Source organism: Nerophis ophidion, linkage group LG14 (assembly GCF_033978795.1).
Source record: "Nerophis ophidion isolate RoL-2023_Sa linkage group LG14, RoL_Noph_v1.0, whole genome shotgun sequence".
NCBI classification, from domain to species: Eukaryota; Metazoa; Chordata; class Actinopteri; order Syngnathiformes; family Syngnathidae; genus Nerophis; species Nerophis ophidion.
Genome location: NC_084624.1, coordinates 5,211,241 through 5,231,297, shown reverse-complemented (window position 1 = coordinate 5,231,297; position 20,057 = coordinate 5,211,241). Strand labels below are relative to the sequence as shown.

Here is a 20,057-nt window from a genome sequence, read left to right as displayed (position 1 = left end):
TATATATATATATATATATATTTATATACACATATACATACATGTAAATCTACATGTAGACACCTATATGTATATATGTTTATATACATATATATGTATACATACATATATGTATGTATACATATATACGTATATATACATACATATATGCATGTATAGACATATGTATATATAGACATACATTCATATGTATACATATATGTACAATATATATATAGATGTATATATTTATATTTCTACATATATGTATATGTGTACGTATATACATATGGGTGTGTATATCTATATATTTATATGTATATATACATATATACGTATATATATACATATATATGTATAAATACATATATATATACATATATATGTATATATACATATATGTGTATATATATATACATATACATATATATATATATATATATATATATATATATACATATATACATATATATGTATATATATACATATATACGTATATATATATATACATATGGTGGCGCTCTCTTTAGAGAGCAGTGAAAGATATTCAGAGGAACAAGCAAGGCGTCAAAAACTCCATTTTCGTCAGGTTATTTATTCGTTCTGCCGATCTTTGCTTTCCAACTGGATCTCGTGCTTACACTTGTGTGCCGCCTCCTTTTATTGCAAATGTCGGAGGCGTCCATTTGTGCAGCCGACAGCCCTCCTATAATCCAGGAGGTAACATGAAAGCACAAACAAAAGTCCCACTCGGGCCGCAGATAGAGAAGTCATTAAAAATGGAGGACGAGAGCAAGGGAAGTACGCCTTTGTGTCTGCTTCCCTTTCACTGGGCCTGTGCTCATCAGCGTCCGACTTAAATTGAATATGAGTGAGATAAGCAGCGGGAGGAGGACGGCGGTGAAGTTGGGGGGGGGGTTGATGATGTGGAGAAGGGATGACGGGGCAAAGCGCCGTTAAATCCTCCAGATGTTTTGTTTCCCGCCCGGCATCTCGGGGGACGGGACGAGGTATTGGACAAACGTAATTTGAAGGGATTAGAGTAATCCGTGAGACTCCAAAACCATTGTGGCCAAGATGGCTGCTGTTAGTTCTATCTGAGGGATTATGGACACTTTGGCAGCTCGCTCCTGAGGTGTGCGCCTGCTTACGCATTCTTCATCCTCACACGCTCATCGCCAGCTTCCGGGGCTTAAAAAGGCCTTTTGTTCAAACAAACTCCGTTTTTAGTCACTGCAAATGGTGACGTGGTTGTGAAATGGAGTAATATCTTCTTGCCTGAATGTACAGGTGAGGAAAACAGCAGTTGTAGGGTTTTTCTTCTTTATGTAACTTTGGGGTGTGCTAAGTTGTTCACATTTGTGCTTCTTTGTTTTTATTCCGATAAGACAATTTTTTTTTTAAATGGACATGATTCGGAGAAAGTATCAAGTGCCAGAAAGTAGTGTGCCAGCAGCTTGAGGGTTGCAGGTTCGATCCCCGCTTCCGCCGTTCTAGTCACTGCCATTGTGTCCTCAGGCAAGAAACTTTACCCCGCTGCTCGCAGTGCCACCCACGCTTGTTTAAATGGAACTTAGAATGGGTTTCACTTTGTAAACCGATTTGAGTCACTAGAGAAAAGCGCTATATGAATAAAATTCACTTCACTATCTAATGTTATGTCCAAGAGAGTGTATATTACAGAGTGTACATTTATACACACACACAGATGTATATATGTATATATATATATATATATATATATATATATATATATATATATATATATATATATATATATATATATATGTATATATATATATGTATATATGTATATATATGTATATATGTATATATATGTATATGTATATATGTATATATATATATGTATATATGTATATGTATATATACATATATATATGTATGTATATGTATATATACATACATTTATGTATGTATATATACATATATATGAATAGATATGTATATATATTTGTATATGTGTATATATATGTATATATATGTATGTGTATATATATATATATATATATACATACATACATATATGTATATATGTATATATATACATATATATATATATATATATGTATATGTATATATATATACATGTATGTGTATATATCATGTATATACATACACACATATATATATATGTATGTGTGTATAAATGTAAATAGTATATATACATACGTATATACGTCTGTATATATAGATATGCGTGTATATATACATATGTGTGATTGTGTATATGTATGTACATATACATATGTATATGATGTATGTATGTATATATGTATGTGTATATATACATATGTATGTGTGTTTGTAAATATGTATATGTATGTATTCATATGTATATTTGTATATATACATATGTATGTTTGTATATATGTGTATATATACATATGTACATGTTTATATGTATATGTATGTATATATACAAATGTATATATGTGCATGGGTATATGTATTTGTATGTATGTATGTATATATACAAATGTATGTATATATACATATGTATATATGTATTTGTATGTATGTATACATATACATGTGTATGTATATTTACATATGTATGTATGTATTTATATATGCATATGTGTATATACATATTTATACATCTGTAATTATATATATATATATATATATACGTATATAGTTATAAATAACATGACACAAAACAACCCGAAATAGTCAAACAAAAATTAATAATCTCAACAACAGTATCAATATTAATAAGGATATGGAACCGCTAAAGAATACTACATGACTGACGGGGGAGAAGACACAGTCGAAGTGGAGGCACGTAAAAAAAAACCAGCGCATCCTGAAGAGATGACAGGAAGCAACTTGCAGATGGTCTTTAAAATATAATCCATGCAAAATTTTAACCAAAGAAGCACCATTACATGTTATGTAACAATGAAGTTTTAAATCATAAAGAAAACAAATATAAGCACACAAATGAGCAATTAGCACAGTAGCTAACAAAAGCACCGCTTTTTGCTCATATATTTATATATCTGTAGTTATTTATACATATATATATACATATATATGTATATAGTTATACACATGTAAGTATACAATTTTCCCCTTTATTGATATAAATGTCATTTCTTTTCTAGGGCTACCACAGACCAAATCACTACATCGCCACTCAAGGTAAGAACAACAGTTTTCCCACATTTCTGATAAATAAAGCTTTGAGTTACGTGTTCCATCATGTTGTTTGTTGTACGTTGAGAACTATCCATCTTTTGAAGGAGCTTTTAAGGCCACACCTGTCGAGTTACATGCAGAACCTTTACAGGCTTTTTTGTCATAACAGGTAAACAAGACGTGAGTGAAGTTCAATCTGAAATTTTAAAGGCTCGAAAAAAGTTATTTATATGCAGAATTTAAAGAGTTGCACACTTATCAATAATTGTCAGGTTCAAACACTGATGACATCTATTAAACAAGACAAAAGGCAAAGAATCAAACAGAGACAGAATTAAATTTGGACTCAGATCTGAGGAGAGACAGATAGATAGATAGATAGATAGATAGATAGATAGATAGATAGATAGATAGATAGATAGATAGATAGATAGATAGATAGATAGTACTTTATTGATGGCCATTGTACTTTCTGTACAGTCCTGCACCACGCTCCGCCCAAAGATTGTACTCCTTCTTTATTTGACGTTTCCCCCCCCCCTCCTTCCTACAGCTTCTTCCTAAGGGAAGTGGGTCGTAAACAGCGTTGCTTTCGGTTACCGAACCGTTCGAAGAGAGTTTGTCAAATAGTTCAAAAAGAGTCCCATAAAATAGTTCAAAGAGAGTCCCATAAAATAGTTCAAAGAGAGTTCGTAAAATGCTTCAAAAAGAGTATTTGGCATAATGGCGGAGAACAAACTTGACTAATGAAACAAAACTTGCACAAAGGCAGAAACTGTGAACAATAAACAAAAAGTGACTTGGCATGGAACTATGGAACAAGCAGCGTGGCATGACAAGAAGCAAAACTATGGATCGGCATGAGTGATAGAGGTAGCATGGCATGAAGTGAGTAGAGGTAGCATTAGTTTTCACCTGTCCTGGTGTCACGCATCTGTTTCATTTGGACTCACGCACCTGTTGTTAATCACGTCCCCACCATTTAAGCCTGTGGTTGCCAGGCAGTCAGCCTGGTGAGATCACATACATGCTCTAAACTCTTGACACTCTGAGTACTATGTCCAGGTCATAGTTCATGCTGCTCTTTTCTTGCCACGTAAGTTTTTTTGGGGTTTATTCAAGTCACAGTTTAGTGCAAGGGTGTCAAACTCAAATACAGAGTGGGCCAAAATTTAAAACCGAACAAAGCCGCGGGGCAAGGTTGAACAAAGTAACCTTTTAATAGAGAGCCAAACAAGTTTGGCATTGAACATTGAACCAGCAAGGCTTATATAACTTTATTGTGACATGCAAAATCGAGTTTCAAATAATAATAATTAAAAAATATCAATGGCATATCAAAAAAACTTTAAATACAAATTTAATGTCTCTTTTCTATTTGCAGTATTCTGAGGTAAATATCAAAATATATTGTAGCGTCCCGAAAGAGTTAGTGCTGCAAGGGGTTCTGGGTATTTGTTCTGTTGTGTTTGTTGTGTTACAGTGCGGATGTTCTCCCGAAATGTGTTTGTCATTCTTGTTTGGTGTGAGTTCACAGTGTGGCGCATATTTGTAACGGTGTTAAAGTTGTTTTATACGGCCACCCTCTGTGTGACCTGTATGGCTGTTGACCAAGTATGCCTTGCATTCACTTATGTGTGTGTAATAATTATGCCAGTGGGCCTGCACGCTGTTTGTATGGAGGAAATGCGGACGTGACGACAGGTTGTAGAGCAGGGGTAGAGAACCTATGGCTCGTGAGCCAGATGACCGCATCCGGCTCTTGGATAAATCTGAGCTGTCGCTGCTTATTACGATAAGTAAAGAATAATTCGACTTGTAATGAATGAAAAATAACGTTCAAAATATGAAACATTCTCAGGCATTTTTATGTTCAAGAAGTTGCGTTAATGGTAAGAAGTAAGTTATTCATTATTTGTTAGTATGGGGCTTGCCCTCCTGGGGTTCTTCAGACCACCAGGCACCGACATGAGAGCCTGTTTCAGGGTTACAATATTGTTTTATTTTTCAGTAAGTCTCTCAGTTGCTTTCCAGCATTTGTCTTTCTCTCTTTCGTTCTCGCTCGCACTCTGGCTCCAGCCCCGACCCCGTCTCTCCTCCTAGCTGCTGCTTATAAACAGAGCGACAGGTGATTAGATAACCAGGCCCAGCTGGGCCATCTACGCACCTGTCGCTGATTTCGAGGCCGGTCCTGGCAACAACCTGCTTCGCTGCAGGCCCGCAGGCCACACAGCCTCCACATTTAGTTTCAGAATAACAATGCTTTTAGAAAGAATAAGAGACATGAAATGTTGGTCTTACTTATCAATCAATCAATGTTTACTTATATAGCCCTAAATCACTAGTGTCTCAAAGGGCTGCACAAACCACAACACAAACCACTACGACATCCTCGGTAGGCCCACATAAGGGCAGGGAAAACTCACACCCAGCAAGCAGCGTTGGTCGGGTCCGCCTTTGGCCGCTGCCAAGCCCTGGTCTAAGTCAAAACTACATAGAGGTATTTGTTTCATGTCTCTACGACATTCCTAACAGAAGTTACAAGCAGTTTTGTCTGTTTTTTATCCTAGGGGGCGCTGGAGCGCAATTTTGACTTTTGGGGTTTGGTTTTTTATTAGATGGCAATTTTCGCCAGTCCTGATGTGTGTGTAAAATTTGTTGAGTTTTGAAGCATGTTAAGGGGGTCAAATTATAGATCAGCGTTTCTGGATGTTGTTGATAAATGGCTTTCACTTGGCATAGTAGAGCTTTAAATTGCCCTTTGAAGCATTTTAAGGGGGTCAAATTACAGTTTAAAGAGGCAAAAATGACATTTTTTAGGAAACTTTGCGTAGGGGTTCTTTGAAGGCGCGTAAAATCCAAACCGGACCAGTAATCAAAACTTTGTTGGACAGTTTTAATCAAAAGGGTTCAATCTCTCTCCTGTGCGAGTTTGAAGCCAAAACGACAAACGCACTGGGAGGAGTTTACGTTTGAAAAAGGTGACGGGTTTTTACAAAACTTTTATTTTGAAGGGGTAATTTTTAACTTCCTGTTGATTTTTGCCAAAGGATGTCAGTTATCTAAATGTAGGTCTAAGTGAGACCTACATAGAAGTTTTTGTTTCATGTCTTTACGGCATTCCTACCGGAAGTTACAAGCAGTTTTGTCTGTGTTTTCTTCCTAGAAGCAGTTTTTTCTGTGTTTTATTCAAAAATTGCGCAAGAGCGCAATTTTGAGTTTTTTTTTTTTTTTTTTTTTCATTAGATCGCAATTTCTGCCAGTACTGATGTGTGTGCCAAGTTTGGTGAGTTTTGAAGTATTTTTAAGAGGGTCAAATTACAGCTGAAAGAGGCAAAAAATGCATTTTTTGCGAAAATTTTGTTTTGAAGGGGTTTTTGCCAACTTCCTGTTGATTTTAGGTATAGAGGTTTCTAATGGGGGATCTAGGTCTAAGTCAGTTCTACATAGAGGATTTTGTTTCATGTCTCTACGACATTCCTAACGGAAGTTACAAGCAGTCTGTTTTTCTTTCCTTCCTAGGGGGCGCTTAAAAATATATGCGTTAAGTTGTGTTCAGTGTTAAATGTATTATATGGCTCTTACTATATACAGTTCGTCACTACATCTGTAAGTGCAAGTTAAAGCTCAACTATGCAAGACGAAAGCCATTTATCAACAACATCCAGAAACGCCGCCGGCTTCTCTGGGCCCGAGATCATCTAAGATGGACTGATGCAAAGTGGAAAAGTGTTCTGTGGTCTGACGAATCCACATTTCAAATTGTTTTTGGAAATATTCGACATTGTGTCATCTGGACGAAAGGGGAAGCAAACCATCCAGACTGTTATTGACGCAAAGTTGAAAAGCCAGCATCTGTGACGGTATGGGGGTGCATTAGTGCCCAAGGCATGGGTAACTTACACATCTGTGAAGGCACCATTAATGCTGAAAGGTACATACAGGTTTTGGAACAACAAATGCCGCCATCATGGACGCCCCTGCTTATTTCAACAAGACAATGCCAAACCACATTCAGCATATGTTACAACAGCGTGACTTCGTAAAAAAAAGAGTGCGGGTACTTTCCTGGCCCGCCCGCAGTCCAGACCTGTCTCCCATGGAAAATGTGTGGCGCATTATGAAGCGTAAAATACGACAGAGGAGACCCTGGACTGTTGAACGACTGAAGCTCTACATAAAACAAGAACGGGAAAGAATTCCACTTTCAAAGCTTCAACAATTAGCTCCCTCAGTTCCCAAACGTTTATTGAGTGTTGTTAAAAGAAAAGGGGATGCAACACAGTGGTGAACATGCCCTTTCCCAACTACTTTGGCACGTGTCGCAGCCATGACATTCTAAGTTAATATGTTGTCTTTGTAGCATATTCAACTGAATATGGGTTGAAAAGAATTTGCAAATCATTGTATTCTGTTTATATTTACATCTAACACAATTTCCCAACTCATATGGAAACGGGGTTTGTATATATATATATATATATATGTGTGTGTGTGTGTACAGTTTTACCCAATGTTATGTCCTGTGCAAACAAACACTTTCATCTTAATGCACAACAGCGATCTACAAGGACACTTCTTCTTAGTCCTAATTGCTGTCTATTGTTTGTTTTGCACATGTTTCAACCTGCTGAGGAAACTTGCAACACTGATGCTCAGTGGACCAAATCCAAACTTCTCTGCGATGCTCAGTCGAGTGTGTTCGGGAAGCACAATGTTGCCGCTTCTCTGCGGGTTTGTTCTCTCCTTCCATCGGTGCGACGGGAACGGAACGATCAGTCAGGCGGAGAAACAAATGCAGGGGTGCCCATTACGTCGATCGCGAGCTACCAGTCGACCGCGGGGGGTGTGTCAGTCGATCTCCAGCCAGGCTTTTAAAAAAAAATAGACCTAAAAATGAGTGATCATCAATCTTCACCAAGACGTCACTTAAATGACATTCACGGTACCGGAGGGTCTTGTGAGATGATGCTGGCTGCTGCAAGATCATTATTATGAAAATATGACCGAGAGGAAGGCGAGAAACACTTTTTATTCCAACAGACTCTCCGTCAAAACTCTAAAGGCCGACTGCACATTTCCTATCTTCACAATAAAAGCCCTGCTTCATGCTGCCTGCGCTAAATAAATACAGAGTCTGGGAAAACTGGCGTGCACAAGCGATCCCTCAGAAAGCTGGCGTGCACAAGTGATGTGCACGCCAGCTTTCCGAGACTCTTATTTTGTTAGCGCAGGCAGCATGAAGCAGGGCTTTTATTGTGAAGATAGGAAATGTGCAGTCGGCCTTTAGAGTTTTGACGGAAGGGACGGCGCGAAAGTCTGTTGAAATAAAAAGTGTTTCTCGCCTTCCTCTCTGTCATTTGTTCATAATAATGAACTGGCAGCAGCCAGCGTCATCTCACAAGACCCTCGGGTACCGTGAATGTCAATCAAGCAAGCTACGGAATTTGCCGCCAATGTTTTTCTTGTAAAGTGTATGGAAGTTGGATGAATTAGATGCCAAAAACCAACCACTTTCATGTGGTATTGTACAGAAAGGACAACTTTTTTTCTCCTCCATTTGAAAATGTGGGCGTTATCATCATTACTGTCTGATTCCAATCAATGCAAGTCATCAGAATCAGGTAATACACCAACTTATATTCTTGTCTTTGTGAAAGAAAGACATCTATATGTGTTACACATGCTTGTATTATCATTAAACACATTTAACTTGTTTACAAAAATGTCTCTTTCATAAATAAATAAATATAAATGATATATATAAATGAGGTAGATCCCCTCGAGTTGGTCAATTGAAAAGTAGCTCGCCTGCAGAAAAAGTGTGGGCACCCCTGAACAAACAGACACGTCCGTTTTATCGCCGCATTCCTGCGGCCATCAGAGGAGCACTTAGGGCGTCCCCGGCTGCCTAATTGTTACGAACGACGCGCTCACGCTGGTTTGTGCAAAGATTGTGAAGACTGCTTCTCTTTAAAATGTGTTGCTTATCTTTAAAAACAAAAGTGCAGCAAAAGAAAGTAGAAGATGTGTACTTGTGTGGAGCGAAGAGAGGCTTTAATGCATCCACAGTCTGCTCAGGGGCGAGCTGGGAGTTGCATTAATTAGATGTTCATTAGCCCGCTCTCCTCTGTGTCTCAATTAAAGCAAGTTTGCTCTTTGCCGCCACCTCGCAGGCGAACTTGCGACGATAATCCGCCTGGCTCTTTGGGATCCGTTTTTCTCATGCAAGAGTTGGACCGACGTCACTTTGTTTTAAAGTTAAAGTAGCAATGATTGTCCAAACACACGCGAGGGGTGGCGGATTTATTCTCTGCATTTGACCCATCCACTTGTACACCCCCTGGGAGGTGAGGGGAGCAGTGAGCAGCGACGGTGGCCACGCCTGGGGATCATTTTGGGGTGATTCTAAGCCTTGATGCTGAGTGCCAAGCAGGGAGGTAACGGGTCCCATTTTTTGTCGTCTTTGGTATGACTCGTCCGGGGTTTGAACCGACAACCTACCAATCTCAGGCCGGACACTCTAAGCCAGGGGTCACCAACGCGGTGCCCGTAAGGACCAGATGAGTCGCCCGCTGGCCTGCTCTAAAAATAGCTCAAATAGCAGCACTTACCAGTGAGCTGCCTCAATTTTTTAAATTGTATTTATTTACTAGCAAGCTGGTCTCGCTTTACTCAACATTTTTAATTCTAAGAGAGACAAAACTCAAATAGAATTTGAAAATCCAAGAAAAAATGTTAAAGACTTGGTCTTCACTTGTTTAAATAAATTCATTAATGTTTTTACTTTGCTTCTTATAACTTTCAGAAAGACAAATTTAGAGAAAAAAAATACAAGCTTAAAAATGATTTTAGGATTTTTAAACACATATACCTTTTTACCTTTTAAATTCCTTCCTCTTCTTTCCTGACAATTTAAATCAATGTTCTTTTTTTTTTATTATTGTAAAGAATAATAAATACATTTTAATTTAATTCTTCATTTTAACTTCTGTTTTTTCGATAAAGAATATTCGTGAAATATTTCTTCATGATTAAAATTCAAAAAACGTATCCTGGCAAATCTAGAACAACTTTAGAATCGAATTTAAATCTTATTTTAAAGTCTTTTGAATTTTTTTTTTTTATTTTTGTTCTGGAAAATCTAGAAGAACTAATTTGTCTTTGTTAGACATATAGCTCGGTCCAATTTGTTATATATTCTAACAAAGTGCAGATTGGATTTTAACCTATTTAAAACATGTCAGCAAAATTGTAAAATTCATCTTAATCAGGAAAAATAATGATGTTCCATAAATTATTTTAAAATTTTTTCAAAAAGATTTGAATTAGCTAGTTTTTCTCTTCTTCTCTTTGGTTGAATTTTGAATTTTAAAGAGTCGAAATTGAAGATAAACTATGTTTCAAAATAAAATTTTCATTTTTTTCCTGTTTTCTCCTCTTTTAAACTGTTCAATTAAGTTTTTTTTCATCATTTATTCTCTACAAAAAACCTTTGTATGATCAAACTTTCTTGTTCTTGTCAAAAGTCTAGCAGCCGCATTTTGTACCAACTGTAATCTTTTAATGCTAGACATGGGGAGACCCGAAAATAATACGTTACAGTAGTCGAGACGAGACGTAACAAACGCATGGATAATGATCTCAGCGTCTTTAGTGGACAGAATGGAGCGAATTTTAGCGATATTACGGAGATGAAAGAAGGCCGTTTTAGTGACGCTTTTAATGTGTGACTCAAAGGAGAGAGTTGGGTCAAAGATAATACCCAGATTTTTTACAGAGTCACCTTGTTTTATTATTTGGTTGTCAAATGTTAAAGTTGTATTATTAAATAGAGGTCGGTGTCTAGCAGGACCGATAATCAGCATTTCCGTTTTTTTGACGTTAAGTTGCAAAAAGTTACCGGATATCCATTGTTTAATTTCATTAAGACACGCCTCCAGCTGACTACAATTGCGGCATGTTGGTCATCTTTAGGGGCATGTAGAGTTGGGTGTCATCAGCATAACAGTGAAATCTAACACCGTATTTGCATATGATGTCACCTAGTGGCAGCATGTAGATGCTGAAGAGTGCAGGGCTAGAAATGTTGGTAATTCTTGAAAATGCACGTGTTTTGTTGTGTTGAGTGTTAAAACAAATATTATATGGCTCCTACGGGAATACATTTTAAAATATTTGGCTTCTTGGCTCTCTCAGCCAAAAAGGTTCCCGACCCCTGCAGTAGGCCTTTAGATAGAGCAAGGTTGCAAAGTGGGGCTTCACGGTGGCAGAGGGGTTAGTGCGTCTGCCTCACAATACGAAGGTCCTGCAGTCCTGGGTTCAAATCCAGGCTCGGGATCTTTCTGTGTGGGGTTTGCATGTTCTCCCCGTGACTGCGTGGGTTCCCTCCGGGTTCTCCGGCTTCCTCCCACCTCCATAGACATGCACCTGGGGATAGGCCCCTCCCACCTCCAAAGACATGCACCAGGGTATAGGCCCCTCCCACTTCCAAAGACATGCACCTGGGGATAGGCCCCTCCCACCTCCAAAGACATGCACCTGGGGATAGGCCCCTCCCACCTCCAAAAACATGCACCTGGGGATAGGTTGATTGGCAACACTAAATGGTCCCTAGTGTGTGAATGTTGTCTGTCTATCTGTGTTGGCCCTGTGATGAGGTGGTGACTTGTCCAGGGTGTGCCCCGCCTTCCGCCCGATTGTAGCTGAGATAGACGCCAGCGCCCCCCGTGACCCCGAAAGGGAATAAGCGGTAGAAAAATGGATGGGTGGATGGTTGCAAAGTGATACACTTCTGCTTTACTCAGACTCGGATCTGGCGGACGAAAATTCATTTTATGGAAAGAAAAGTTGACTTATTGGAGCTAATTAGTCAGTCCCCCCAACCCCCCCCCCCCCCCCCCCATCCACTCCTCCCACATCCACATGTGGAAACATCTGGATGCCTTTTATGGCTTCTTGCTGGGGCTGCAGCAGACGAGCAAGCGAGAATCATGAGAGGACACCCCAAAGCTACACCCCCCACGGTCCTAAGGGAGCAGGCGCCGCTCAGTGTTCGCCGATGAAAGCGGGCGTCGGAAGACGAGGACGCTCGTTAGTTTTAGAGGTCCGCCGCCAAGGGGGACTTGTCAAGGTGACAACGGCAGGTGGAGCAGCTGTCACTCCATAAAAGCCTCATCAACCCCGCCTCATTACGGAGGGCTGCAGCCCGTTTAGTCGGGCAGATTAAGCGCCTCACTCCGGCCCGCTTTTTACGAGCGCGGGTAGCTCGCTAAGTCGGTGTTTCCTGCGAGATGCCGTCATCCCCCTCCGGCCCTCGCTACCCTTTTCACCGCCAATCTGCCAGGAATGTCGCCTGAAGGCTGAAAGTCGTATTATCTTGACAAGAACAAGGAAGTTTGATCATATTAGGCCTGTACTGTATATACCTTTATATACATATATACATACATATATACCTATACTGTATATACCTTTATAGACATATCTACATACATATATACCTATACTGTATATACCTTTATATACATATATACATACATATATACCTATACTGTATATACCTTTATATACATATCTACATACATATATACCTATACTGTATATACCTTTAAATACATATCTACACACATATATACCTATACTGTATATACCTTTATATACATATCTACATACATATATACCTTTATATACATATCTACATACATATATACCTATACTGTATATACCTTTATATACATATCTACATACATATATACCTATACTGTATATACCTTTATATACATATCTACATACATATATACCTATACTGTATATACCTTTATATACATATCTACATACATATATACCTATACTGTATATACCTTTATATACATATCTACATACATATATACCTATACTGTATATACCTTTATATACATATATACATACATATATACCTATACTGTATATACCTTTATAGACATATATACATACATATATACCTATACTGTATATACCTTTATAGACATATATACATACATATATACCTATACTGTATATACCTTTATATACATATCTACATACATATATACCTATACTGTATATACCTTTATATACATATATACATACATATATACCTATACTGTATATACCTTTATATACATATATACCTATACTGTATATACCTTTATATACATATATACATACATATATACCTGTACTGTATATACCTTTATATACATATATACATACATATATACCTATACTGTATATACCTTTATATACATATATACATACATATATACCTATACTGTATATACCTTTATATACATATATACATACATATATACCTATACTGTATATACCTTTATTTACATATATACATACATATATACCTATACTGGCTCACCTGCACTGGCTTCCTGTGCACTTAAGATGTGACTTTAAGGTTTTACTACTTACTCTCTGATTAGTGCTCAACAGCACTATTCAGAGGCAGGTGAAAACAATTAGTACCCATGGAAAGCAAAACAAACACCCAAAGTGCACAAAACAGGAACAAAGGGAGTCCAAAACTAACAGAACATTAAACAAAACATGATCCAGATCACGGATCATGACAAAGGTGATGTAACACAGTGGTGAACATGCCCTTTCCCAACTACTTTGGCATGTGTTGCAGCCATGAAATTCTAAGTTAATTATTTGCAAAAAAATATATATATTTATGAGTTTGAACATCAAATATGTTGTCTTTGTAGCATATTCAACTGAATATGGGTTGAAAAGGATTTGCAAATCATTGTATTCTGTTTATATTTACATCTAACACAATTTCCCAACTCATATGGAAACGGGGTTTGTAACAACGGGCGCCCGTTGATCTGCATCGGCGCCGCGCTTACCAGGCTTTGGGATTTCCACCGCCGTCACACTCCTGGCTTCTGAGGCGGAATGACAACTGTCAGCGAATCTCTGCGGCAGCATCACCCTCGGCCCTGACAGTCGGGAGGAACTCTTCAGTGAAGCGCCTTTCCAAACGTCTGAACAAAAGAAGACAAAAAAAAAAAATGGCGCTCTCACCTTGGCGTTCCCCGAGCGAGCGCTCAGACGCTTTTCCCTTCTTCCGCGTCTTCGAGACTTTGAGCAGCCCCTCGGCAAGGTTGTCTCACTCGTTTTGTGGCACGCCGATGCAAAATAGTCCTCATTAGCGCGCTAACCTGCTAGCGGTGCCTGTTCTTCTACACTTGCTGAATAACTCAATAATTCACCACAAATGACACAAAAAAAGACTCAATTCACAGCATTTTAAAAAATCATTGCGCACTTTTTACAGGAACCACAACAAAGGTAGTTTGTCATTTTTTTCTGTACGGATTTTTTAGTAATAGGGTTAAAACCCACCTGTAGCCTCAACCCAATGTTTAAGGTACATCGTTGAAATAATCGATTTTTCTGCTTGCCGTGACCTTCATTCGTCAACATCATCAACTTTTAACATGTGTGAATGGTAAAAAATTTAAAAATTAGGCAAACTTTAATGATCCACCGGAAAATTGTTATACAAACCCCGTTTCCATATGAGTTGGGAAATTGTGTTAGATGTAAATATAAACAGAATACAATGATTTGCAAATCCCTTTCAACCCATATTCAGTTGAATATGCTACAAAGACAACATATCTGATGTTTAAACTCATAAACTTTTTTTTTTCACAATAATTAGACTTACTGGCTGGAAAACGTGCCAAAGTAGTTGGGAAAGGGCATGTTCACCACTGTGTTACATCATCTTTTCTTTTAACAACACTCAATAAACGTTTGGGAACTGAGGAAACTAATTGTTGAAGCTTTGAAAGTGGAATTCTTTCCCATTCTTGTTTTATGTAGAGCTTCAGTCGTTCAACAGTCCGGGGTCTCCGCTGTCGTATTTTACGCTTCATAAAGCGCCACACATTTTCCATGGGAGACAGGTCTGGACTGCAGGCGGGCCAGGAAAGTACCCGCACTCGTTTTCTACGAAGCCACGCTGTTGTAACACGAGCTGAATGTGGCTTGGCATTGTCTTGCTGAAATAAGCAGGGGCGTCCATGAAAAAGACGGCGCTTGGATGTTGTTCCAAAAGCTGTATGTACCTTTCAGCATTAATGGTGCCTTCACAGATGTGTAAGTTACCCATGCCTTGGGCACTAATGCACCCCCATACCATCACAGATGCTGGCTTTTGAACTTTGCGTGGATAACAGTCTGGATGGTTCGCATCCCGTTTGGTTCGGATGACACGATGCCGAATATTTCCCCAAAAAATTTGAAATGTGGACTTGTCAGACCACAGAACACTTTTCCACTTTGCATCAGTCCATCTTAGACGATCTCAGGCCCAGAGAAGCCGGTGGTGTTTCTGGATGTTGTTGATAAATGGCTTTTGCTTTGCATAGTAGAGCTTTAACTTGCGCTTACAGATGTAGCGACAAACTGTATTTAGTGACAGTGGTTTTCTGAAGTGTTCCTGAGCCCATGTGGTGATATCCTGAGGGATCGAAGGTTACGGTCATTCAATGTTGGTTTTCACCCATTCCGCTTACATAGAGTGATTTCTCCAGATTCTCTGAACCTTTTGATGATATTATGGAGCGTAGATGTTGAAATCCCTAAATTTCTTGCAATTGCACTTTGAGAAACGTTGTTCTTAAACTGTTTGACTATTTGCTCACACAGTTGTGGACAAAGGGGTGTACCTCGCCCCATCCTTTCTTGTGAAAGACTGAGCAATTTTTGGGGGAAGCTGTTTTTATACCCAATCATGGCACCCACCTGTTCCCAATTAGCCTGCACACCTGTGGGATGTTCCCAATAAGTGTTTGATGAGCATTCCTCAACTTTATCAGTATTTATTGCCACCTTTCCCAACTTCTTTATCAGTTTGAACATCAAATATGTTGTCTTTGTAGCATATTCAACTGAATATGGGTTGAAAAGGATTTGCAAATCCTTGTATTCTGTTTATATTTACATCTTACACAATTTCCCAACTCATATGGAAACGGGGTTCGTACAAATACAAGTAACTTTAATTATCTGTATTTATAGTTTTCTTTTCAATAAGTTGGATTCCTGTCATCTGGCCTCCACTCGCATATAAAATAATGAAACTTCTTTGGCAGCAGAAGCCCTGCTTGATGCTTCCACCGCCACCATAGTAGTAATAATAACAATAATAATAATGATGGTGCCAAGTGTTTTGTGCTTGTTAACTACCTACACACCAGCTGGCCCGCTTCTCACTCGCCCAAACTTCTCGCCGCAGCGCAGCGTCCGCCGCCACCGACTTTCCCTCCCACTCCCTCGGGGGACAAGTGTGGGAGGCGGACGGGTGGGCGCTCCGAGCTTCCTGTTGGTTGGCGACGGCGCACTGACTGGGACGGGGGGAAGATTCTCAGAGGTTGTTTTGAAAAGTGTGAGACTGACTGGAAACAAAAGGAGTTCAACTCTTGAAAAAAAACGACTTTCTTGCGGAAGCTGTCGGGAGTCTCAGAAGTGTTTTATCAAAAGTTTAACACGGTTTTTATTGCAGAGGTGAAGTAAAACGATGGAAATGGAACAAAGACGATTTAGAAAGTAAAATGACTGTAATCTGGCCCTTGTCCAGGGTGTACACCGCCTTCCGCCCGATTGTAGCTGATTGTAGCCAGCGCCCGCGAGCCCAAAAGGAAATAAGCGGTAGAAAATGGATGGATGGATGGATGGATGACTGTAAGCTTCTAGTTGGCGTCTGCTGATACCCTCAAGATCAATAGAAGCTGAGCTGTTCATCGATAAAAATGTATAATTATGGACACAATCCATTCCCTTTTTTCTATGGTTATCATCACATTTTCTTTTCACCACCACTGGTACTCTTCTGTTTATTTGGATTGACCAACCATTTATTTATATATATATATATATATATATATATATATATATATATATATATATATATATATATATATATATATATATGTAGGTGTGGGGAAAATCCCAAGACTACTTCATCTCTACAGAAGTGTTTCATGAGGGGTTCCCTCAATCATCAGGAGATTTTAATGGAAGCATTCACATACAATGGTTTATATAGGGCACAGAGTGGGTGGGTACATGCAGGCGTAGGGGCGTGGTGATTGGCTCATGTGTTACCTAGGAGGTGTTTCCGTCTGTGGCGGCATGTTGAAATGATTTCACTGCGCTTGTTGAGGGAAGACAGGTCTGGGTGATATATAATAAACAGTTTCTCTTTTAAGCATAGGTTGCATCTTTTATTACCACTGTTGTAAGGTGTGCTGGATGCAAGAATTTGCCATGTTATTGAATATTCAACATTATTGTCTTTGAGGTTCCAAATGTGCTTGCTGAGTTCTGTAGAATTCCGCAAAGTCTGGTTTCTAAAGGAGGCGTTGTGATTATTCCATCTTGTTTTGAACGCTCCTTCGGTTAATCCTACGTACGTGTCGGATGTGTTAATGTCCTTCCGTGTTACCAGTCCTGTATATATATATATATATATATATATATATATATATATATATATATATATATATATATATATATATGTGTGTGTATGTATACAGGACTGTCTCAGAAAATTAGAATATTGTGATTAAGTCCTTTATTTTCTGTAATGCAACTAAAAACATGAAAATGTCATACATTCTGGATTCATTACACATCAACTGAAATATTTCAAGCCTTTTATTATTTTAATATTTTTGATTCTGGCAAACAGCTTAAGAAAACTCCAAAATCCTATCTCAAAAAATGTCAATATTTCCTCAGACCAAGTAAAAAAAAAAAAGATAACAGCAAAACAAAATCAAACATTTGAAGATGTCAATTACTGCACTCAGTACTTGGTTGGGAATCCTTTTGCACGGATTACTGCATGGAGGCAATCGGCCTGTGGCATTGCTGAGGTGTTATGGATGTCCAGGATGCTTCATTAGCGGCCTTCAGCTCATTTGCATTATTGGGGTCTGGTGTCTTTCAGCTTCTTCTTCACAATACCCCACAAATTCTCTATGGGGTTTAGGTCAGGAGAGTTGGCATGCCAATGGAGGACAGTAATGCCATGGTAAGTACACCAGTTACTGCTGGTTTTGGCACTGTGGGCAGGTGCCAGATCATGCTGGAAAATGAAATCATCATCTCCATAGAGCTTTTCAACAGATGGAAGTATGTACACAGCTGCATTGACTTTGGACTTGATGAAACACAGTGGACCAAAACCAGCAGCTGACATGGCTCCCCAAACCAATTGCTGACTGAGGTAACTTCCGTTGTCTAGAGTTCAGGAGCGGCTTGACCATGGGAATACGGCTATTGAAACTGTATCTGTTGAAAAGCTCTATGGAGATGATGATTTCATTTTCCAGCATGATCTGGCACCTGTCCACAGTGCCAAAACCAGCAGTAAGTGGTGTACTGACCATGGCATTACTGTCCTCCATTGGCCTGCCAACTCCCCTGACCTGAACCCCATGGAGAATTTGTGGGTTATTGTGAAGAAGAAGCTGAAAGACACCAGACCCAATAATGCAAATGAGCTGAAGGCCGTTATTGAAGCATCCTGTGCATCCATAACACCTCAGCAATGCCACAGGCTGATTGCCTCCATGCAGTAATCCGTGCAAAAGGATTCCCAAACAAGTACTGAGTGCATTAATAAACATTTTCAAATGTTTGATTTTGTTTTGCTTTTATAAATCTTTTTTTTTACTTTGTCCCAGGAAATATTCAAATTTTTTTAGATAGGATTTTTGAGTTTTCTTAAGCTGTATGCCATAATCAGCAATATTAAAATAATAAAAGGCTTGCAATATTTCAGTTGATGTGTAATAAATCCAGAATGTATGACATTCTCATGTTTTTAGTTGCATTACAGAAAATAAAGGACTTTATCAAAATATTCAAATTTTCTGAGACAGTCATATATATATATATCAAACGAAAGAAGATGTTGTGATGCTAAAAAATATCGATGTAATCATAGTTGTATCGACTAATCCAATCCACTTTATTTTTATAGCACATTTAAACAACAAAAATGTTTCCAAAATTAAACAATATTCAAATATTATCCTTAATTCCACCAATGCCTGACCAAAAACAAAAAATATATATTAAAACAATATAAAAATAAATATGTTTAAAAAACGATTTTAAAGGGTAAAACCAATTAAAACATACGCTATCATACTTGGTATCATTACAGTGGATGTTAAGTGTAGATCCACCAATGGCGTTTGTTTGTATTGTAGCGTCCCTGAAGAGTTGGTGCTGCAGGGAATTCTGGGAATTTGTTCTGTTGTGTTTATGTCGTGTTGCAGTGCAAATATCCTCGCAAAAAGTGAAGTGAATTATATTTATATAGCGCTTTTCTCTAGTGACTCAAAGTGCTTTACATAGTGAAACCCAGTATCTAAATTAAACTTAAACCAGTGTGGGTGGCACTTGGAGCAGGTGGGTAAAGTGTCTTGCCCAAGGACACAACGGCAGTGACTAGGATGGCGGAAGCGGGGATCGAACCTGGAACCCTCAAGTTGCTGGCACAGCCGCTCTACCAACCAATGTGTTTGTCATTGTTGTTTAGTGTGGTTTCACTACATGGCACATGTTTATGACAGTGTTGGCGTTGTTCATGAGTGGCTGTTGTGGTTGTGTTAAGTATGTACTTCATTCACTCGTGTGAAGTGTATTAAAAGTTAAAATGGTCGCCTTAATGGTTAATGATTGGACATAGTGAAATCCTGTGTTGACTTTGTCAACTGTAGAGAAGCGTTTACTCATCCATCATCATGGCTCTGGTGTGATGTGAAAAATGGCGAGCTATCTCGTTCCTTACTGGGTTGAAACAATTGGACATGATTTGTCTCCATCGAGACAAGAATCAGTGATATTGA

General features: G+C 38.6%; 1 protein-coding gene across 1 annotated transcript in view; it reads left to right on the top strand.

Annotated features, from left to right (window-relative positions):
* LOC133568022 (receptor-type tyrosine-protein phosphatase mu-like) overlaps positions 1-20,057 on the top strand; it is a 610,514-nt gene that overhangs the window by 536,021 nt on the left and 54,436 nt on the right. Inside the window, exon 23 of the mRNA XM_061919713.1 lies at positions 3,108-3,144. Within this exon, the coding sequence (XP_061775697.1) occupies positions 3,108-3,144 (37 nt within the window). The remainder of the gene's footprint in view (positions 1-3,107; positions 3,145-20,057) is intronic.